The sequence below is a fragment of the Lagenorhynchus albirostris genome, chromosome 6 (assembly GCF_949774975.1).
Source record: "Lagenorhynchus albirostris chromosome 6, mLagAlb1.1, whole genome shotgun sequence".
NCBI classification, from domain to species: domain Eukaryota; kingdom Metazoa; phylum Chordata; class Mammalia; order Artiodactyla; family Delphinidae; genus Lagenorhynchus; species Lagenorhynchus albirostris.
In genome coordinates, this window is record NC_083100.1 from 58,327,734 (window position 1) to 58,351,527 (window position 23,794).

Consider the following 23,794-nt stretch of genomic DNA (forward strand, 5'->3'; position numbering starts at 1 on the left):
AAGTATAACATTTATTTGGGTGTGTACATTCTGGTATGTTTGTGAAACATTCAGTCTGGCTGATTTGTATTCATACCACAAATGCAAACCTATAAAATGGCACATAAAAGGAAACTGTAGAATGGTAGCACTGGTTATAGACCCTGTTAGGAGGCAGATGTCGGGAAGTGGCTGGGGGCGGGGTTGGGGGGGGGCCAGGCCTTTGATTTCATGCCTTCAGGATCAAAGCAGGACCCATCTCAGTCAACAGCCTTTTGAAGTGAAGCAACAATGTGGCGAGGAATTACAAAATGAATTCAGTGCAAACAGGAGAAGGTTTGTGCTTTTTAAAGGCAAGTACACCTTGCAAGGCATAAGAGTTTTCACGAGCTGTCAAGTGAAAAGAGCCTGAATACTTTATTTCCAAATACAGATGAACCAACTTGATCTCTAATACTTAGGTTTATTAAGGTTAAATTTATAATGAGAATAAGAGAGCAGTATATAGATCAATCTGTCAAAAAGCCCCAAGTTTCTCTGATATCCTCTTCAAGCATGCATACCAAAATCTCTCCAAAGAAGCTGTTCTGAATTCCTTGACCTCGATGAAGAATAACCTTGAGATTATTGTGATATAACAGAACTTTAGACCTAAAAGGTCATTTTAAATCATCCTGTTCAGCCATTTTCAGTTTTACTCATTTGTAAACCATCCTCATGAATTTTGCCATATCTGCGTACCACCTGTCCTTTCTTTCCACCTTAAAATTAACTCACTTTTTTTACTTTAATAAATTTAGCCTTATCTCAGTAAAATCCCAGGTTTCATGTGTCAGTTAAAAATTTTTCAAGCACATGTTAAAATAAACACATAATTAGTCAAAAAATGTTCCCCCCGTGCCACCTACAGTCACCGCACTTTCGGAAACACGGGTCTAGTTTAAATCTTTCATTTTGCCAATGGAGGAAAATAAGGCCCAAAGAGTTTAACTGATTCAGGCAAGAACTCTCACAGCTTCCTCAGTGAGACATCCAGGCCTAGACTAAGCCTGTTCTTCATATGTCAATATTTTCACAAGGCAGGAATGAAATGATAAACGTTGGAATTTTAAAGAGTGCCCTCACTACTATGACACAGTTGGCACTCTTTTGTGATTGGTTGCTTGCTTCCCTGGCACTTTAAAAACCTGAAACAGAGTGTGCAAATGCATTGGTATTACAATGTCTCTTTTTTTTTTTTTTTTTTTTTTTTTTGCGGTACGCGGGCCTCGCACTGCTGTGGCCTCTCCCATTGCGGAGCACAGGCTCTGGACGCGCAGGCTCAGCGGCCATGGCCCACGGGCCCAGCCGCTCCGCGGCATGTGGGATCTTCCCAGACCGGGGCACGAACCCGTGTCCCCTGCATCGGCAGGCGGACTTGCAACCACTGCGCCACCAGGGAAGCCCTACAGTGTCTCTTCAACTTGAGTACAGTGTGGGTCCTCTATAAAGAAAAACAATTCTCAAGGATCTCAGTGTTGATTTGTATTATTTCTAGCACAGTGTTACTTAATCTGTATAATCTTAAATCTAGGTATGAATTCCTTATATACAGCTAATATACAATTTTAAAACCAAAGCAAATTCACAGATTAGATTTAAACAAAACTACAAGCTCAGTAACTCTAATTAGCAAAATTAATTGACATGACAAAGGATCTTATTTTGCTAATCTGAATCACAGCTTGAAATGTAACATGCAACTCATTTTTCTCTGGGTAGGGTTTTTTTTGGTTTGGCCTGGCTCTACTTTGATGTGTGGGTTTATGACCTGGTTATCTTGCTGCTTTTCTCTTCTTCAAACTACCACAGAATGTTCATCTGGACTATGTGTTGCGATATTATTTGGCCTTCACTTGGCTCAAACTTCAGATAAAACCAGATGTAAGCCCTGAAATAACGAGACTGTACTTTGGTTGTAAGATGGTCATCCAGATGATTATCATTGCAAATAAACCAAAAAGACTTAACATGTCTCACAGAAATTTCCAGATCCCTATGGGTCCACAGATCTGAGTTTTAGAAACACTGACAGAGTTGAAGGACTTAACTTTCTGGCAGAAGGCTGGGTTTCTAGTCTTGCTGTGCCCTCTGCTGGCTGTGTAGCTTGGGCAAACCCTTGTTTACATATCTATAAAATGAAGGCATTAAAAAAAAAAAATGAAGGCATTAATTTAGAACAGTGGTCCCTTCCAACCCTAAAGTTATAAGCTTCTATAGCTATGTAGAATTTATTAAATAAGATGTTACTTCTATAAATAATTGGGTATAAGATATAAGGAAAGCTCTTGAAATATTTGTTTTAAAACATTTGTTTAAATGTTTAAAACATTTGTTTTTGTATTAACTTTATATTATATTCGTATTAAGGTCCATCATTTAGACTTGGTGAATTTTCCCAAAACAAAACCAGTATAAGAATTGCCTATACTTTCTTAGCACCAGCAAAGTGGGGGTGTTTTTATTTTTAGAATCGTTCTGTATCCAGTTAAAAAAATTTTTTTCCAAATATACTTCGATTCCAAACACATCAGTCAAAAGAACAAAATGATTTGGGCTTTTTGAAAAAAATCTTCATGTATTAAACAAGAAGATTTCAGTAAAGAAGCAATGTAGGAGGGAAAACGTGAATGATTCTGAATTAAGAAAACTTGCTTCAAAATATTGGGAAAAGCATTTATTTAAAAGGAGCGAATTCTAGGGCAAGAACTACAGACTACTATTGAAATAAGCTTGGTTAAAGTTCCATGAAGTCTGATCAACATCAAGAGTAATCACCTATCTTTCAATCTCTATTTTTTATTCTTAGGCCTTCTAGCGATTTCTTTACTTCTTTTGAAAAAGAGAGAAAGGGTACAAATTCCTGTTGGAATCCTCATAATATCTGGCTGGGGGTAAGTTGGTAGTTTTCTGTTTGCTTACATGTTCCCACATACACAGTTACTATTCATCCTCTCTTTTTTTCTCTTGCTCTTTTTTTCTCTCCTTCTAAACTCTTGTTATTATAGGATTCCTGCTCTCCTTGTTGGTATTCTTTTGGTAGCTGGAAAACATAATGGAGACAGCATTGACTCAGCCTTCTTTTATGGAAAAGAGCAGGTGAGAAGAGTTTATTGACAGTTCTGTTCTTGAGAATGTCTCTCTTTAGCTTCTTAATGTGTTTTGCTATACTTAAATTAAAATTAATTTTGAAAGTCTATTCCAGTTTATTGCCTATCACACTGGTGATCCTATGTCACTTTGTTAACTCACACCTCAAAATGCAGTAAAGATTTTACATGTCTATAAAAAGGAAAATGAAATTGAAAAAAAAGATTTCACATGTTTAAGTCTGTTTGTAGCTGAGGATTTCCAAATATTTGAAACTTAACTGGGTCTTCTTAAGCATACTTATGAATTATGTTCCCTTTATTGGAGGAAAGGGTGATTAATTTAAAGCCATTTAATAAGTTAGCAGTAATAATAAAAGCCAAGTTCTTGACTTTCAATTGTATCATACATATAAATTTCAGAACAAAAAGTATTTGGGGAAAAAGTGTGCTTGAAAAGCTATTGAGTAGGAGGCTTCTGAGACCTGCTGAATCAGAAATTCCCAAGGATTTGTGTGGTTTTTGTTTTTTTTTTTAATTGAAGTATAGTTTGGTCTACAATATTACCTTAGTTTCAAGTGTATAACATAGTGATTCAATATTTTTATAGATTATACTCCATTTAAAGTTATTGCAAAATAATGGCTCTATTTCCCTGTGCTGTACAATACACCCTTGTTGCTTATCTATTTATATGCAGTAGTTTGTATCTCTTCATTCCACATCCCTACCTTGCCCCTCCCAAAGATGTGTTTTTTAAGAACTTCCTAAAATGATTTTGATTTCTTACCCTTCTTTTCTGTTTTGTAATTTTGAATTTTATTGGATTGTTGTGAGAATAAATAAGATTATCCATATAAATGACTTAGACTAGTGCTGGCATATAGTTAGTACACAATAAGTATTAGCTATAGTCACTTATTTTTAGTATTATCACCATAACAAAGTTTCTAGTTGAAATACACTTGAACTGTGTACTAAAGCAAGGAAAATCTTTGAAGTAAAGAAAAAGTCTATGAGTAATCATTTAGATTACTTGTAGAGGAAACCAAGGACATGATGCATAGTGAAAGAAGCATCTAGAAATCTCATTTGATTACAAGCAAACCCTAATTTCTCTTCAAGTAACTTACATTCCTTCCATACTCTTCCTCTTTTTTAAGAACTACTATTGTAGAGCATTTATAGCTATGGAGATAACGCATTTTCAACCAAAAAAGTGCCCTTAACCTCGTATATTAAGATTTCAAGCTGGAATTGTGAAAAGTGGCCTAACGTCTCTTTGCAACGTTGACAGATGATCATCACGGCAGTCACCCTGTTCTGCAGCATTGTGATAGCCAGCGTATCACTCATGTGTATGTACCGCACCTCCCAAGCAGGACGCTATGAAGTTTTCGACCAGTCTCAAGACCACAAAGCAGCAGAGCCTGGAAGCACTGCTTTCGAGGACAGTCCAGTGCCGATAAATGAACATGAACCTTTTACAAGTTCTATCCCAGAAACAAGTATGATCCTTAATTATAAAGAAACTCTTACATGCCTGTATAGCCTGTATCCTAAATGTTTTGTTTAAGGAAACTTCCTTGAACTATCTTGAATATCACAGGTATTTATGAAATGAGGAATTTGAATCATAGTCAATAATAGAAAGAGCTTGCAAGTTCATTTATTAGATTCTTGTTTATAAATCTTTTGTGAGGATAATCTTTTTTTAAATCCTAAGACTTCCTTGGTCCTGAGAGTTTAGAGAAGAGTAACAACTGAAGGAAGGCCCTTTCTAGGAAACTAAGCACCTGTGTCTGTTAATTTAACAACATTGTATCGGGTAAGCACCATCAATAAAATGAACTAAAGAGGATTGATTGAAGCAGGGTTAATGGTGAAAGTTGGGAGTTGGCAAACTACAGTGGGCCATCTGTTTCTGCATGTTTCAAGAGCTAAGAATAGCTTGTACATTTTTAAAGAGTTGAAGAAAAATTTTAAAAGACAAATATTTTATGACACTTGAAAGTTATATGAAATTTAAATTTCAGTGTCCATCACATGTTATTGGAACATAGCCACGCTTATTTATTTATATATTGCCTATGGATGCTTTCACGCTATATTGGTAGAGTTGAGTCGTTCAACAGAGATTCAATGGACTGCAAAGCCTAAAATATTTATTATCTGGCCCTTCATAGAAAATATTCGGCAATTCTTGGTATAAGTGAAAATATGACCCTAACCAGTGACTTTGTTAATGTATTAACGGTTATCGGGTTTGCTTCAATTCGTGAAGGGAACTCAGCAATAGAGTATGCATTTTGGATTCATTGGTGCATGTGGAGATTTCATAGACATAGACCACTGTGCTAGGAAGTGTAAATGATGGTACCTATTTTGTTTAGAGAGTGTGTGGAGTAGAGAGATGACTAATCTTAAAACTATTAGTTGTAAATAGCAATAAGTAAAGAAAGAGCAAAAATAAATCTCTTTTTAAAAAGAGATTTTAAAAAGCATTTTAACTAACTTAAAAGGAAGAAGATCCCACAAATCTTACTGTCTTACATTGCCTTCCTTCCTCTCTCCTGTCCTTCCTCCCAAACTGGAAGTAGATGGCATGGGGGTTAGAAACACGGATCTGGAGCCAGTCTGCCTGGGTTCAAATCTGACTCTACAATTTACTATTATTTGGTCTTAGGCAAGTTCTCTGTGCCTTGGTTTCCATATTTAATGCTGCTAATACCAACTACATAGGACTGCAAGTTCCCACTACATAGGACTGTAGTTTGCCAGCTAGTGATTTACATTAACCCTGCTTCAATCAGGCCTCCTTTAGTTCATTTTATTGGTGGTGCTCACTGATTTCTTGTCAGATCCTTTGTGATTATATCATCATCATTTCATTCTTTTGAGTCCTCTTGACTATTTTCCCTTTTAAAACAGAATTTCAAGGATTATGTGTATGCTTTCCCTAAGATTTTAAAAGCCACTTTTCTGAAGTCTCGAGTACTTTTCTGATCATGCCCAGCATCCTTTCCTTCCTCGCTTTCTTTGTGTACTCTCACATTTATCCTATAAATCCATCTACTTTATGTTTTCAGACAGGGCGTAAAGACCACCACTCTCTACATCTTCTTCTCCTGCGAGGGTTTTAGAACTGGCCACCAAAGGCCTGTGAACATGTGTGGGGAGTCCTAAACTAAGTGTCTTAAGCCCGGAGACTTCTGCTACGTCTCTACTGTCCTTTAAAAATAGCAAATAAACAGTACCATAGATGTTCTTTAAATCCTGTCATCGTCATCTCTAGCAGGAAAACTGGCTTGCACCTTTTGTATAAGTAAATGGAGAGCCAGAAGACAGCTATGGCTTATCTCAATAGAAAACCTTCTGCAGTGTTTATACTTCCCTTTCCTCTTATCTCACTGCTTTATAATTGCTTTATAAATTTTCAGTATAACCCACTAGAGTGTAAGTGCTGTGACTGACTTGCCCATCATTATAGCCTCAGCACCTAGCATGGTATCAGGCTTCCTATACATGTTTAGTAATATTTGTTAAATGAATGGATAGATGCATGGGTCGATAAGATGTGCCATGATTTTCTGAAGCTACCCTGAAAACTCCTGTGGCAAAGCACTTGTTTATTTGCCTATTCACCCATGTTCCTAGGAAAAAGGTTTTTAAACCTGTCTGGTTATATTCCTTCCCTAAAGCCTGCTCTCTTCTGCTTTGCTAGTAGTATTAACATAACACATTAGATGTCCAGCCTGGCCTCCCCAAATCTCAGTAATCCAAAGTAGTTCACTCCCTTCTGCCCCTCGCTACACATTTGTCAGAGACACGTGATTTGCTTACACTCTTAAGTGTGGAATTATAATCGAAAGGAAAATTAACCTATTTTAATATGAGAGCAAAGGTTCAGTTAATAAAAGAGAAGGCCATATCATCTCTCTTATATATGGAATCTTAAAAAAAAAAAACAAGCTCATAGATTCTGAAAACAAGATTCGTGGTTGCCAGAGGCAGGGAGTAGAGGGTAGGAAAAATGGGTGAAGGGGGTCAAAGGGTAAAATAAAAAAGTAATAAATAAGTATGGTGTATTACTGAGCAACATGCAAACATACATACATAAATGAGAAGGCTAATGGGGCACTTACACATCCTTCTTACATTTGAAGGGAAAAACTGCCATGTGTGTGTGTTCCCTATACATATGTCTTTGGAATGGGCTGGCTTTATGTCTGTTTTCTTAACAATTTTATCTTAGTGAATTTAAGCCTTCAAATTTATGAAGGTAAGAGGGCAGGGCCAGCTGATTTGTGTATTTTCTTTTCGATTATTCTGTGGCATCGTTATCTTAAATTTAGAGAGACATTTGTAATAGCTTATTATAGATTATAGTCTTTATACTTAGAAATCTTTTTTTGTTTTGTTTTTAAGAACACTACTGAAAAATTAAAGCACATTATCAATGAAGGTTTCAGCCTATGAATTGTTCCTTTTTAGTACATTAAGTTTTAATACAGTTTATCACTGAAGTTATTCTATTATAATCCATGTCAAGGAGCACCGTGTCCATATATATGAGATGTTTTAAAGGACACTGCATGCAGTTCTCTGACTATATAGAGGTAAAATTACAGCTCTATAGCAGATGTCTCAGTATGACTTGTGTAAACCAGTTTACCTGTAAACCAGCAAGAGGCTTTCAGCAGTATATATCTAAAAATAAAAAAAGAATACAACTGCTTTTACTGCATCTTCTAAACTAGTAGGAAACATGTTCTTGAAAGAAGTGAGTTTTGAGCTAAACTTAGAGGAGGAGAGGGTTTGGATGAAATCTATGTCAAGTTAGGCCAGGAGACTCGAACATGAAGTTTGTGGAGGACAACTAGAGAATTGTCCTGAAAGAAGGGAAGGGCCTTTGTTGAATAATGGGAGTGGTTGGATAGGGGGAGAGGGGCCGAGTCCTAGAGAGCTTTCAAATTCAGGCTAAGGAGTCTGAATTAGCTGCAGTTAGCAATAGAGCATTAGTGCATGTTTTCAAGGAGAGATGAAATCAAAGCTGTATTTTAGGAAAGTGGTCAAATTCTTATTTCCCAAAGCACAGTGGAAACTAATAAAACAGCATGGATAAAAACATTTTCCTTAAAAAAAAATTAATTAATTATGGGAATTCCCTGAGGGTCCAAAAAAGATATCAGCTGGAGAACAAACAAAAACATTTTCCTTATTTTCCTTGTCTCACACAAAGGAATATGTAAAAGACTGATCCTTTGTCTGCCACTCTTTAAATGTTAGCTTCTGTATAAGGACATTTGAATTTGAATACTTTTTTTTTTTTTTTTTGCGGTGCGGGGGGGCCTCCCACTGCTGTGGCCTCTCCCTTTGCGGAGCACAGGCTCTGGACACGCAGGCTCAGCGGCCATGGCTCACGGGCCCAGCCGCTCCGCGGCATGTGGGATCTTCCCGGACCGGGCACGAACCCGTGTCCCCTGCATCGGCAGGCGTACTCAAGCACTGCGCCACCAGGGAAGCCCCTGAATACTTTTTGATAGATACCCATACAATGTGGCTGTATGGAAAATTTGTGTGTGTGTATGAATGAGTTAGAGAGTTTTTTTTGTTTTGGGGGGTTTGGTTTGTCTTACTTGGCATCTCTTCATGCTGTCCATTCCTGTTGTGCTTGGACTCTTCCCTCACATGGTATTTTGTCTATATAGGTTGCTGCTCCTGCTCCATGGGAAATGGTGAATTATGCTGCCCATCCACAGAACCAGTAGCAAACATAAGCACCAGTGGCTCTGTGACTCCCTCGTTTGAGGAAAGTAAGTGCCTCTGGCAGGGAGCTCAGCTCCGTGCTCTGTGACGACCTAGACGGGTGGGATGGGGTGGGTAGGAGGGAGGTCCAAGAGGGAGGGGACGTATATATACATATAGCTGATTCACTTCATTGTACAGCAGAGACTAACACATCATTGTAAAGCAATTATACTCCAGTAAAAAAATAATATAAATATATATTTAAAAAAAGAAAGAAAGAAAAGTAAGTGCATCTGGGCTATGAGGATGGGCCTAAGGAACAAAAGATTCCTTATTCTTATGCCTTAAAAGAACTCTATATAGAATTTCTATAGAAGCTACTGTTTGAGAATATTCTCAAAGAAAGTACAAATAGTATAATAATTGTGCATACACAGGGTACTGATTTTTAATTTGCGTGGAAATCTTCCAATAAATTTAACCCAAGTGATAATTCCAAGAAGTTTGCCCTAAGGACCATTATTTTTTGGGGGCTCTTGTTTTAGAAGCTGAGACTTTTCCCCTACTCCATTCCCCCAGGGCCAGGACTAATTAGGTAGTGCTTAATTACATTTGGAATCCATGTGCTTTAAAATATGCCCTTTCTTATAAAATAAGAAAAATCTTTACAGGTAATAACCTTTTGGCATATAGACTAAGAGACTAAACCACATTTATGGTCTGAATTCCAAATTATTTAAGACAACCGAATACATTTATGTGAAATTGCAGTGTACCTTCAGTTGATCATCCTTATTTTTAATCAAAGTAGAAAGGGAAACCCTAAAAAGTCCTCTTTATGATGGAGCATACGTCAACTGTTTTGCTGTCATTATGTTTTTATATAAGAAATGTTGTGAGGATTATAAGAAATGATGTGTGCAAATCACTTAGCACAGTGAGTGGTATACAAACTAAATGCTTATTAAACATAGTAGCAGCAGCAGTAGTTGTTATTATTCAGGCGGGATTTGTACTTGACTGCTTTCTGCTGGCTAGGAATGAATCTTAAATAGTAGAATCCCTATTTCCATAGAAAGAAGTAAAAATACATCAGATGTTGAGCCTTCACTGACTTTCAATAGGAAACCCCTCCTGGCACTCAGATACATGTGTTTCAAGTTTTGTGTGCCTCTTTTCTAAAGCTAATATCTCTTTACATCAGAATTCCCAAGGGTTTGCCTTGCTTTTTCTTCCCTATACAGTATACCTAATAGTAAAGTCCATTAGCAAACTCAACATGTGATTTGATTCAACAACTTTTTTTACCCCCCCAAAATCCCCTTACAATTTGCTTATCTATCATTTCTCCATTAATAATGCTGATTCCTGAAAAATTTTTTTAATTATAGGGGCTTCTTAGATTTTCTGATCATATTTTACAAAAAATGAGAGCCATCATATAAGGACTTCATCTGCCCACATAATTCAGTACCATTCCTAAGCCTGAAATAAAGAAAGTCTAAAGGAAATCAAACCATGGACAAATGAGAATTTTTAGAGTTTAACAATGTGATTAATTCCTTGTCGCCAAAACAGTGACACACCACAAAGGCAAAATAAATATCGCAATGTGTAAAAAAGGCAAATAAAAGATAGTAAAATTTATTTTTATCCATTTTTATAATACTTCTACATAATGTTTTAAGACCAGGTTTATTATATATACTGCTAGAATTTTTCTACACCAGTATGTACCCAAATAATTGTTATAAAATGGGATCATACTACAGAAACTGTTTGGCAGCCTGGTTTCTTTTTACTTTTAACCTACTTTTATTGTGAACATTCACCTATGCCATTAGCTATTGTGCCAGACTATGTTTAATGGTTGTATATGTTCTTTTCTAAGAAGAGCCTTTAGGAAGTATAAATTTTTGTTCGCTTAAAGGTTAACAGCTGTAAAGTTGTGTTTTTTAATCTCTGACTTTTTGTAATAAGACTGTATGTTAGACTAGCATCTATTTTGTAAAAATGTTTTCCCCTGCGTTTGATGCCTTAGATATAGTGGAGCTGAGGTGGGAGAATAAAGGTTTCTTGCGAAAGGCCCCTCACTTCTCTTTTAGGCCAGAGAAGAGTCATGTTGTGATTTGGACTTAGTTCCGTATGCGAACAGAACCAAGTGTATAATATTTTTTATTTGGTTCCTTAAAGATCTTTTCTAAGGCAAATTTTAAACTCTTTAATGAAAGGCAAGTGGTAGTAGTAAATTTGTTTTGCTCTTAGCCAAAATAGGGTATTCGTGACCTATTTACACCAAGGTGTAGATTTTTACAAAATTACCCCAAGGTGTAGATTTATCACAGGTGAAACTTGAGTTATTAATTTAGCCTTAAAAAAAGTGTGTGTGTGTGTGTGTGTGTGTGTGTGTGTGTGTGTGTGTTACATTGTTAAATAATGTAGAAGAGAACTATTGCGTACTACTTGTATTTTTGGGGGATAAAAACATTCTACAAGTAGAACTCTCCTAAAACAACATGAAGGAGACTTCCTTGGATTTCAACTAAAATAAAATACTGATTCTGAGCTGAATGTGCATATGTGGTGGTTTGTTTAGGAAGTCATTATGAATTTAAAATGCATTCAGATAAAAAGCTCTGATTACAAATTATTGTACTTACTGTTTTATAGATGAACATTGTGTGAGTCGCTGTAACTCCCAGAGCTGCATATTAGCCCAGGAAGAGGAGCAGTATCTACAGAGTGGAGACCAGCAACTGACTCGACATGTGTTTTTGTGTTTACTTCTCATCATTGGCCTGTTTGCTGTAAATGTTTCTTCTGATTTTGTTTTGGGGCCATTTCTTTAAATGTTTGGCAAAGGTTTTTTTTAGGCATCTGGAGAAACTTAGTTGCTCCTTCACAGGGGGGTGGCAGTTCAACCATCTGAATCCTAATCTTGAGCTAAATGTTTTGGGGGGGGGGGAAGAATGAATAATTCACATTACTCTGTTGCCTAAGTGCTTCAATGGCTTATTTTGCTTAGAATACTTACTCATCCTATGCCTCGAACCTAGAATTTGGGGTAAAACCAGGCATCTCCATGATGTGTACAGGACCACTTACTCCTAACATATTCCTTGACTGAATTCTGTGGATAAATGACTACATGGTCTCTCAGAAGATAGTCCTCAGATAAATAAACTTTTAGAAATAATTTTCTATTATGAAAATAACATAACCACTTCATACAATGGATACTTACAAAATAGAGAAAAGAGGAAAAATATCCATCATACTACTGCCTTCTCTTTTTCAATACATTTTTCATGGTTCTAATAATACATTCAGATTTATGTCTTGCTTTGTGACTTATGTCAAGCATTTTCATATTGCTGCAAAGTGTTCATAACCGTTACTTTAAATGGCTCCTCAATAAACCATAGAGAAGCATTATAATTCACTCAACCACTTCCTTATGGATCTATGGATCGTTCCTAGTTTTTCAGAATGCTCTAATAAACATCTCCGTGAAATATATTTCCTTATGATAGATTCTCAAAGTTGGGAAACCTGGATCAAAGAATATAAATATTTTTGTGCCTTTGGATGCATTCTACTAAGTTGTTTTCCAAAGAAGTAGTATAGGTTTGTAAAGTACTCTCACCAACATTGAATATTATAAATTTTTTATTTGATAATTTTATAAGTGAAATATAGCACTTCATTTTTTAAATGCATTTCTTTGATTACTAAAGGGTTTTTTAAAATTAGTTCTATGTCCTCTTTAGTGAATTACCAGTTATTGTATACTTCTTTGTGATAGTTCAAGTATAACTTGCCTAGCGATGGGAGATGGACCATATAACCCATGAAGAAACCCCCTTACCCTTTCCAAACTGGGATGCTCATTACATAGAATCCTATCAGCCAGCACCATTTTAACTGCTGTTTAAGAACAAAAATCAAGAAGTAAGAAATGCAGCCAAGAACTGCTGCTCGGTGATGTGATTGTTTTCACTGTGTAAAACTAATTTTAAAATCAGACCTGTCTTCGGCTAGTCGAAGTCCTGATGTATTATGTAAGCTTCTGTATTATGGCTCATGTCTTCTTGCTTCAAATCTGATCAGAATAGATGCTGCTTGAATGACATCTGTCAAGAAGAGAGGTTGAAACCTCTTGTTTGAAAGACAAAGCCTCTATATTCTCTTGGCGTTTTTCCCTTTAGTTCTTTTCTTCCTAATTGTTAAGTACATAAGTTATTGTACTATGCTCTGGATAGAGAGAAATGATTAGCTTGCTTCATTTTAAAGTACTATTTTCTCCTTCCTTTACAGAATCTTTCCAGTTGTTTATGGTGGCTATTCAACCAAGAGCCTGGGAGACTATATGTTGAGTTACAGTTTTTCTGTGCTGTGTTTAACTTTGGCCAGGTATTTATTTACTGAGAACTTTGAGGGGTTTTTGTTGTCCTGGATGGTTTGATGGTGGGGGTGGGGGGATGGTACGGATGTTGTTGTTTTCTTTTAAATCAAAAGGGTTTAGTTTGTTTGCCAGCTGCTGGTATGCGTGACAGCTGACAGCTGCTGCCTATCTCCTAGTAGAGATGAATTATTATATTGGTTAAAGTCATCAGAATGCACACTGAGTGTTTCAATCAGAAATACCAAATAGTTTTTTGCTTTGGTTTTGAGATAAAGAATGATAATTTAGCAGGGACAAGATGTTCCAAGTTCTTTTTAAACTTTGCTGTGGCCTTAAGAAGTTACTTTGGCAAAATGACTTAACTTCTCTGAGCCTTTAGTTTAGCAACTTATTTTAATGCACATCATTTCATTTACATTCTGATGTTTCTTGAACTACAGGTACTTAAATCCTTTAAAAAAAATCATGTGGTATATAAATAAAATTTGACCAGGGATAGTAGATACCATTCCTTGAGCGTTTACTATATGCCAAACATTTTTAAGCTCTTTACATTAATTATTTCACTTAAACATCACAAGAATATCTGCAAAGTAGACTTGTCACCCCCAGTTTAAAAATTAGAAATTAAAATTCCATGAAGAACTAATATGATAGGTGCTGTTGTCTTTGTTTATGTCACTATTAAAATGGATATTTAAGGGTAAATAATATTTTAGATATTGGGAAAATATTTTGATGTAAAAATTTAATTGTCTTCAGTCCCTTACTTTTTTTTTTTAAAGATTTTTTTTTTTTGGATGTGCACCATTTTTTTTTAAGTCTTTATTGAATTTGTTACAATATTGCTTCTGTTCCATGTCTTGGTCCCTTGGCCACAAGGCATGTGGGATCCTAGCTCCCCTACCAGGGATCAAGCCTGCACTCCCTACATTGGAAGGCGAAGTCTTAACCACATCCCTTACTTTTTAATTAAAGAATATTAGTCCCAAGATTAATTATCAGGTTGAAAAAACTACAGTACTTGAAATCATTGCGCTTGCCTATTAAACCTGAAATAATTGGCCATATGAGTTAGTTAACATTTATAAGTAGACGCTCTTGCAAGTTTTTCCCTAACGTTAATTTCTTGAAATATTTCCAGTTTGCTTTGCCTTTATTATGGGAGCAAAAATGGCTATATTTAGACAGAGAAGTGACCTATCAGTTTATTATAGACAGACACGGGCATCCCAGGGCTACTTGATGCCCACCTCACTCTGTGATACTGTCCAAGATTTGATTTTGTACCCAAGAACTATAAAATACTAGGTTGAAAATCTTAGTCTTACTCAGCATTTTGCATTCAGAAAGCCCACTCCAAGCTGAGCCATCCCAGGACTGGGACGGACAAAGCTCCGCAAACTAATGCCAGGAATGTTGCATTTGAAATATTGTCCCCACAGCTTATGGCTGAAGTGCTTCAAGGGAGGGAGACAGATACAAAACCTGCTCCCATTCCATTTTTCTCTTGGGGAGTTGTGGTAGTAAGATCATTCCCTTTAGGTGGTTTATAATTTGAGGTGAAGACAGGTAGGTCCTTCATGTCATTGCATTTTCCATCCCACCCACACCAACCTGCTCTAAAATCCTTACCCCACTGTGCCTGACAGATGGCAGTTCCCAGCCTCCCATCTCCCCAAGGCAGTCCTGATTGTCCTGATACGTGGCTAATATCTGGTGCTAGTTTGCCTCATCACTCCCAAATTCTTCAAACCCTTTCCCTAAACACTAGCCAATTTCATTTCACATAAATTTTTTTCAGTTACTTCATTATAATCAGAACCTATAGCGCTTGTTAATTCTATAGTTTCTGAAGTTTTAACAGAAAAATAATGAAGAAGTACTTAAGCATAATGGGAGATATTTTATTTTCTTTTTAGAAAGGGGAAAAAAGTCATATAGCCCTTAAATGTTTTCATTTTTCTCCAGTAAGCTAGCTTGCCAGTGTGGTTGTTCAGCACTCACTTTTTTCACCCGTCATAATTAGTAGGAAAGATGATTGGGAAGAGGTAGCCAAGGACCATACAATCATCCCTCAGTATCTGAGGGGGACTGGTTCCAGGACACCCCTCAGGTACTAAAATCCATGGATGCTCAAGTCCTTCATATAAAATGGCACAGTATTTGCATATGACCTATGCATGTCCTCCTGTATATTTTAAATCATCTCTAGGTTAGTTACATCACCTTAATTGCTAGGTAAACACTTGCCAGTATGCGGCAAATTCAAGTTTTGCTTTTTGGAACTTTCTGGAATTTTTTTCCCAAATATTTTCAGTCCACGGTAGGTTAAATCCATGGATATGGAATCTGTGGATACAGAGACTGACTGTACCTGCCATCAGGCACTGAACTTTAGAGGTACTGCCTGTGTGTTCTATTTAAAATGTTGCTCTAATCACTAGAGGTTTACTTCCCCAAGCACTAATATTTTGGCTTCCATCATTTCTCTGTCTTAAAATTTATTTTAGAACTCATAAAATATAACTTTTTTTTCTTCCATAGGGATTTATTTCCTTTGGCATCTTTGGATTGGACAAACATTTAATCATCCTACCCTTCAAAAGAAGGTACTTTTAGTTTTGAAATAAAGCTGTAACTGTAAAGGTGATGACAAAGCCATTCTATTAAGATACTTATATTTTTAAACCTTTAGAAACTACTAGGAAACCACAGAAAGGTTATCTGCTGATTCACATATTTGTTGTAAATAATTGCAGAGAAAATGACAGAAGAGCTGTCATTAATCCAACATTTTAATTTGTATTTCAACAAGAATTGATGGACACTGACTTCTATCTATGCCATTAACTACATAAAGTAAAATGAAACTTGAAAATGTATTTGGAAATGGAAATAGTAGGTGATGTGCCCCCAAAGGTCTATATTTGATTGTCTTTCTTGTTTGACAACAGGATTTCTCTTTCTGTCAAACCGACAATTTATAGAAAACTCAAGTTTTCTTCTTTCAAAATTTCAATTTTTTAAAATTAACTTGGTGAAGAGTTTCTTTGAATTCAGATCAGGAATTTCTTTATGAAAAATAATGAAATGAGAACACTTCACCTTGGGGGTGGGAGGAAGTGGTGGAGGTAGAGGGGTGAATCCGTACTTCCTCATTTGTTTTCAAAGTCAAAATTAGTAGAAACTAGAAGTGCTAGTGGAATTTATCCTATTGCCTATATAAAAAGTGCCCAGTAAATGGTCCCTGGGCATTTAGCAACTAAAATATAGTTGCTAGGGTCACAGTCCTTTCATAAAAGAAGAAAAGCACAATAGGAAAGTCACTGCACTTAGTTATTAGCTTCATAATGTTGATTGGTTAAAAGAGTCAACAGATCTATTGTCTGGGCTGGCAAAACAGAATTGTTTTGTACTCCAGGTCCCGCTATTTGTCTCTCTGGTACCAAAATTGGAAAATGATTAAATAATATACTTGATCTCTATATGTTATTTTTTGCGTTTTAAAACAGTAGAATGTAGAATGAGAAACTTCATTTTTTGGTAGTTACTGAAATGTGTCCAGCATGTCTGGAGGGTTTATAAAATGTTCAAGTCCCCCACCCCAGCCACCAAATGCAGGTTAAATATGTTTCTGCTTCAGAGACTAAGGATGTCTGGGTGTTGTAGATGACAGCTGTGGTGAGTGACAGTTTTGGAACAGCCATGTTGATGGGGTGATAAGCAAGAAGGGGCTCTCTCTCAGGGCTTTTCTTTCCTTAAAAATTGCATCCTTAAATTTTGGTTTTTAGACTTGAATTCCTATGGAACAATAAAGAAACAGCAGAAAATAGGGATTCTTCTGTTCCTGAGGAAATAAAAATGACCTGTCAACAGTTTATCCATTATCACCGTGACCTCTGTATCCAAAACATTGTGAAGGAAAGAAGGTAAGTACAGGTTCTAGATAATTATATTTTAGATGATTAATTTTGGCTTGTAATCAGCTAAGTAATGTGCTTGTGACTAACTTTATTATTGTTATTTTCAATAACACATATACACATAAAAGTTAAAATAGCTATGGGTCAGTTTATAGTTTAAGAAACAGCATATTTAGGAGCCATAACACTTTGATCTTTACATTTTTAAATGCCATATAACTTCTGATTTCCATGTAAAACATGAAAACTTTAGAATGAACCAAAATGTAGCAGAATATGAACATTCACTTCATGTTGGCCATTAGTACCTCTCAAAAACCTTTGAGATACATCGTATTTAGAAGTGATTTTATATTCCCCATCTCCTAGGAGTATGCTAGTCATATGCTATTTCATATTACTAATGATATTGTTAAGAAAATGAAATGAAATTTCTATCTCTTAATTAATTCTGCTGCTTATTTTTCACCTCAAGTCCTAATCTTCAGTCTGTGACAGCATATTTATTCTTCTAATCCTGTATGGAGTATACAGCAGGAAAAGAATAAACAAATGTTTTAGTGCCAATATTTTTGGTTGTCAAAAAAAGAGAAAAAAACAAAACATGATATTAAGAATACTTTTATGTCTATAACTGAAAAATTGAAAATTTATGAAAATTACCATTCAGAATATGTACAAATATTATGCCACTATATTTCATTATAACTGAGGTATCCTGGTATAGCTCGTGGAAAGGGGACTCACTGGGTGGGGACTAATACTAGAACTCAATTACTGGATCTGCCACTTATTAGCTCTGTGACATTGGGCAAGTTTAAGTCTCTAAACCTTAGTTTTCCTCTTCTTTAAAATACCTGGCTCTTGGGGTTGTTTGCATTAGATAACAAAATCTATATGATGCGCCTAGCCCAGTTTCTGGAAATGGTAAGCTATGAAAAAATATTAGTTTCCCACCCTTAAAGGCCCAAACACAATTATTTCAAAGTACCATCTATGGATAGTTTCAACTATTTAAAATTGCTTTTTAAAATTTAAAAAAAGGAACTCTGTGTTACCTCCACCAGGCCCACTGTGATTGCCGACTGGCATAGCCCTTTACCATTTGCAGGGCTGTCAGGCTGCCTCCATCCCAGATGGCAAATGGGCACAGGCTGGTGATGGGACTGCTCTGCATCCTGCATAGTGGCTAATCCTCTGCCACTCTGCACAACTCCGTGGGCTGTGGTTGTAGCTGCCTGATCAGTCATCAAGAAGCAAATATTAATCACTTGGTATCTGGATTAGAAGGTGTAGGGCTATAAATTTAAAATCAATGAGGAGGAAAAAGGCTCAGGCTCCAGGTGTAACATTCAGGCTTTTGTTTAAAGTGATGTTTGTAGTTGCAAAGCATAAATTAAGATATCCTATTACTAAGTAAAATACTGATATTACAATATTGTGATTTTGTGTACTTGAGAAATTTTTTCATGTATATTAACCTCTTTTCTAATTTTTATATGAAACGCTAATGTACATTCATTTGTGGTTAAATGCTTTAAAATTTTTGTCACCTATTTCTCATTTCATCTTGATATTCATCCACTGTTTCCTATTATCAAGCACTTTAGGTTTTGCAGCTTAACTAATGCTTGTGGACAGATTCATGTTGTCTATTGCATACTTGTATAAAAATGAACAGAATCTACTTAATTTGTTTTTTTACATTTCTTTTTCCCTTGTCTTTTTATTCATACCTGAGGCACCCTCACATTTGCATTAGGAAGACAAATTTTAAATAATTAAGAAGCAGATTTATTATCAAAAACTTTTTAAATCTGAGGAATCTGGGATTTCCCTGGCAGTCCAGTGATTAAGACTCCGCACTGGGGCTTCCCTGGTGGCGCAATGGTTAAGAATCCACCTGCCAATGCAGGGGACACGTATTTGAGCCCTGGTCCGGGAAGATCCCACATGCCACAGAGCAACTAAGCCCACGTGACACAACTACTGAGCCTGCACTCTAGAGCCCGCGAGCCACAACTACTGAGCCCACGCGCCACAACTACTGAAGCCCACGTGCCCAGAGCCTGTGCTCCGCAACAAGAGAAGCCCCTGCAATGAGAGGCCCGCGCACCACAATGAAGAGTAGCCCCCACTCGCCGCAACTAGAGAAAGCCCGCCTGCAGCAACGAAGACGCAACGCAGTCAAAAATAAATAAGTAAAATAAATAAATTTATTTTTAAAAAAAAGTCTCCGCACTTCCAGTGCAGGGGGTGTGGGTTTAATCCCTGGTCTGGGAACTAAGATCCCACAAGCCATGCAGCATGCCCAAAAAAAAAAAAAAAAAAAAAAAATCTGAGGAATCTTATGGAAGTTCCTCAAAATATTAAAAATAGTACCATATGATCCAGCAATTCCACTGCTGAGTATTGACCCAAAGAAAATAAAAAACACTGATTAGAAAAGATATGTGCTCCCCTTTGTTCATTGCAGTATTATTTACAATAGGCAACATATAGAAGAAACCTAAGTGTCCCTCAGTAGATGAATGGATAAAGAAGATGGGGTATATATATAGAATGGAATATCACCCAACCACAAAAAAAGAATGAAATCCTGCCATCTGCGACAAGGTGGATGGACCTAGAGGGCAATATACTAAGTGAAATAAGTCAGACAGAGAATGACAAACACTGTATGATTTCGCTTATATGTGGAATCTAAAAAAACAAAACAAATGAACAGACATAACAAAACAGAAACAGAGTCATAGATACAGAGAACAAACAAGTGGTTGCCAGAGGGGAGGAGGTTGGGGGGAAGAAAGAAATAGGTGATGGAGATTAAGAGGTACAGACTTCCAGTTGTAAAATAGGTGAATCACAGGGGTGAAATGTACAGTGTGGGGAATATAGTCAACAACTATGAAAAACAAATCTTAGATTTATAGCAAGACAGATCTCACTTACCCTTTGCCTGCTTCTTTTTTTTTAATAGTCATTCTTTTTTTATTTTTTTTATTTTTGGCTGCGTTGGGTCTTCGTTGTTGAGCGTGGGTTTTCTCTAGTTGCGGCGAGCAGGGGCTACTCTTCGTTGCAGTATTCAGGCTTCTCACTGCGGTGGCTCCTCTTGTTGTGGAGCACGGGCTCTAGGTGCACAGGCTTCAGTAGCTGTGGCATGCAGCTTCAGTAGTTGTGGCTCGTGGGCTCTAGAGCACAGGCTCAGTAGTTGTGGCTCATGGGCTTAGGTGCTCCGCGGCATGTGGGATCTTCCTGGACCAGGGCTGGAACCCATGTCCCCTGCATTGTCAGGCAGATTCTTAACCACTGTGCCACCAGGGAAGCCCTGCCTGCTTCTTAATGGAGCAAATTCCTAACATATCAGTAAGATTATCTTGCTCAGGGCATGAAGAAAGGTATTGTGATAAGCAGAAAATAAAAAGTTTGATTTCAGTAATTTAATAAAAATTGTCACTTCTTAAGAGCTTGCAAAAATATTATTTAATGCTCCTGAGACAATTAAATTATTTATTTTAACTGAGTATAACTTATAAAATATATAATTGCTATCTATAGAATGCATCTGACCATAAAAGACCATCTACTCTATAAAGAATATTTATTTGTTGATGCACTTACATTATCTAAGTCATTTGTTTTAAGTGTTTCTGTTTTCACAAGCATTATTGGCCTATTTTGTTTTTCTCTGGTGGGTCTTTCTAGGTTCAGGTAATTTAATAAACCCTTTACATTCAGAATAGTTTCATCCCTGCCACCTTTTAACTGTCATGCTGTCTTTCCCTGTCTCCTTCTATTTTTCCTTGCTTGTCCTCCATCATGCAGTGCTGATACCAGATTTACAGAACATATGGGTGAATCATTCCTTTGACATACAGGTGTGGGGCAAAGACTTCTGTCGGGACCTTCTGTGGCTGTGACCTGGTGAGCTGGCTAATTGAAGTTGGCCTTGCCTCCGACCGTGGTGAAGCTGTGATATACGGAGATAAACTGGTGCAAGGGGGAGTCATCCAACATATCACCAACAATTATGAATTTCGGGATGAGTACTTGTTTTACAGATTTCTTCAAAAGAGTCCTGAACAGAGTCCTCCTGCTATTAATGCAAACATTCCCCAACAGATACAAAGATACAAAGAAATTGAGCATTCATCCCCATCCCTTAAGACCTAAGTTATAAAGGAGACAAGCCCACATGGAGTCTTATTCTAGCCCCAGATCTGTTACTTATTAGTTAGGGGACCTTGGGCAAATCACAACCTCTCTGAGCCTCAGCTGCCTCTTCTGTAAAATTTGACAAGACATGTTCCCACCCCGTGCTAATATTCTGTGATTTCATGTGTATGTAAAACACACAGGAAATTGACTTAGAAAAAAGAGAAACAAATTTAAAGTTCTGATAATGAATATAATAATTACTATAAACTATGCCAATATTTTAAAACATTGTTCCCTGCAGTTGCGTGCTGTAATTTCAAAATCAATATCCAATTTACTGTTCTTTCAAATTGCCAAATTTGGCAGCTGTTGGGAGGATATGGACCTTAAATTATGACCAGTTTGCATGTATTGATAGCACTTCCTAAAAAAGATTTCATTGATTCTTATGAGAGGCCTTCTTATTCTATTTTTCCATTCCCTTGAAAAATAGTACTCATTAAAAACTAGAAGCACTTTTTTAAAAAACAAGTGCTTCATCTCCTCTTGCTTTTCTATCCAACGTACTAATCTGTGCCATTAGGAGGGAAATAAGAACCTCCATAAATATTATTATCTCTAAAATTCATCAACAGAAGTATAGTCTAACCTTTAGCTTTTGTACTAAAAGTAATAATTTGAGCAGATCCATTTAAATTTATCAGCAAAATTATTGCTGTGTGATATATCATTTCTGGTGTTTGCACAAAGCATCTCTGGGCAGGACAGAGATTACCTTAATACCTATTACCTTATTCCCTGCAGTTAACGAGAAGAAAAAACTATGTAATTCAAGCCAAGATTTTAAAATTCTATGCCTAACATCCTATTTTTACATTTACAATTTAGTTTTTTTAAGTGTCCATGTATAAAAATTTATAAATTTGAAAATTACTAAATGTTGCCCTCTACTTAATTATTAGCTGTTAGTACTGGTTTAACTTATTTAAAACCGTTTCAAATATTTATTTGTCTCATACTTTTAGTGTCTTATATGTAAAAACCATTTAGAAAATAATTTATAGGGTTAAATCATTGCCCTTTTAATGCAACAAAAATGTAATTTAAAAAAAAAAACCTGCATGGAAGCCTAGTGTACTTAACAAGTAAATTACACATTAGTGTGTAGTATTAACCTATACCAATTTTAAGTTATAACTGGGGAATGGGGTTTTTCAGCAGAACTGTCTGCTACATAACTTAAAAAAATATATATGACCACATTATTATAACTCTTAGAATCCTCAGGAGTAAGCATAAAGCCTCATTGCTGTACCAAGAGAATTTTATAGTTACAGCAATAAAGATATTAATTCATATGCATGCAAGAAACTCAAACTTAAGTGGGGAATTTGTTTTGCTTGTGAACAAGTCATACTACACATGTTCTGTTATTTGCATGACAGGAATTGGCAGCATCTTTTTCCATGGAAGACACTAAAAGAAAACCCTGACTCAGAATGATCTGCAGTTTCAGATAATGAAAGCTTTTAAGAGATGTTTTTAGAATTAAGGATATGCTAATTTTATTAAATAAAAATATTTGTAACTTTTACTCACTCACTGACAAAGCAAGTTTCTCAATAAAATATCTATTTTAACTTGCAGTGCCAACGTCTTTTCTGTGAGTAATCTGAATAATGCAGAAGCCATCAGAGAGATCTTTTCTATAGGTTTTCAATGTTTCCTTAAATGGGTCTCCTGAGATTGTTCTATTCTTCATGACCCTATGGGATCTGTGCACAAGGCCTTGCGCAATTATGCACTCAGTAAACACATTTTATTCATGAGTCAATATGACATTAGAGTCCTCACATATTTCATAATTTTTAATATGCAGGGTCACAGATGAGAAAATTATCCAATACTGTTTTGATTAAAATCTACCCCTTTTATACCAATCTTCAGCATGGTCAATTGTTCTTTTTCTTTGTTCTCAATGAGTAATTCCATGCCTAACTTGTATTTAAATTTCAGTATTTTTAGAATAAGGTAAACTGTGCTTGGCATTTTAGGAATAACGATTAATGATCAGTCAGCTTCTAAAAGCAAAAAATAATGTAAAACTATTATGTTACATTTGCTATGCAGTAGAATACAGCTTGGTTTTTGCCCCATCATACCTCATATCATGTAAAATATTAAATTACTTTAGATCACTAAACTAGGTAATGAAGTAATGAGTTATGGTTGGAAACAGTTCAGATGAGAAATGTTACCACCATTTTTCAGGAAAAGATGGGATGATAAATTTCTACAGTTGTTATGATAAAAGCCTAAAATCAATTAAAAAGAGAAAACACTAACCCTGTTGAACCTATTTGGGAGCAAATTTTACAAATAGGAACTAGATTTCCAAAATTCTAGACTGCAAAATTATTTCTAGGGCAAATTTTTTTAATTGAAAA

At 36.2% G+C, this 23,794-nt stretch overlaps 1 protein-coding gene across 2 annotated transcripts in view; it reads left to right on the forward strand.

The window, feature by feature from the left end:
• Positions 1 to 22,987, forward strand: part of GPR155 (G protein-coupled receptor 155) — a 42,766-nt gene extending 19,779 nt beyond the window's left edge. The window contains exons 8-16 of one of the 2 annotated variants that reach the window (XM_060151425.1): positions 2,828 to 2,912; positions 3,027 to 3,117; positions 4,405 to 4,615; positions 8,819 to 8,923; positions 11,529 to 11,665; positions 13,176 to 13,271; positions 15,811 to 15,875; positions 17,058 to 17,195; positions 21,068 to 22,987. In XM_060151425.1, coding sequence (XP_060007408.1) covers positions 2,828 to 2,912; positions 3,027 to 3,117; positions 4,405 to 4,615; positions 8,819 to 8,923; positions 11,529 to 11,665; positions 13,176 to 13,271; positions 15,811 to 15,875; positions 17,058 to 17,195; positions 21,068 to 21,362 — 1,223 coding nt within the window. In that variant the 3' untranslated portion in view covers positions 21,363 to 22,987. Of the gene's footprint in view, positions 1 to 2,827; positions 2,913 to 3,026; positions 3,118 to 4,404; positions 4,616 to 8,818; positions 8,924 to 11,528; positions 11,666 to 13,175; positions 13,272 to 15,810; positions 15,876 to 17,057; positions 17,196 to 21,014 lie in introns of both variants that reach the window. The other variant, XM_060151426.1, reaches the window with a different exon arrangement.
• Positions 22,988 to 23,794: the final 807 nt, after the last annotated feature.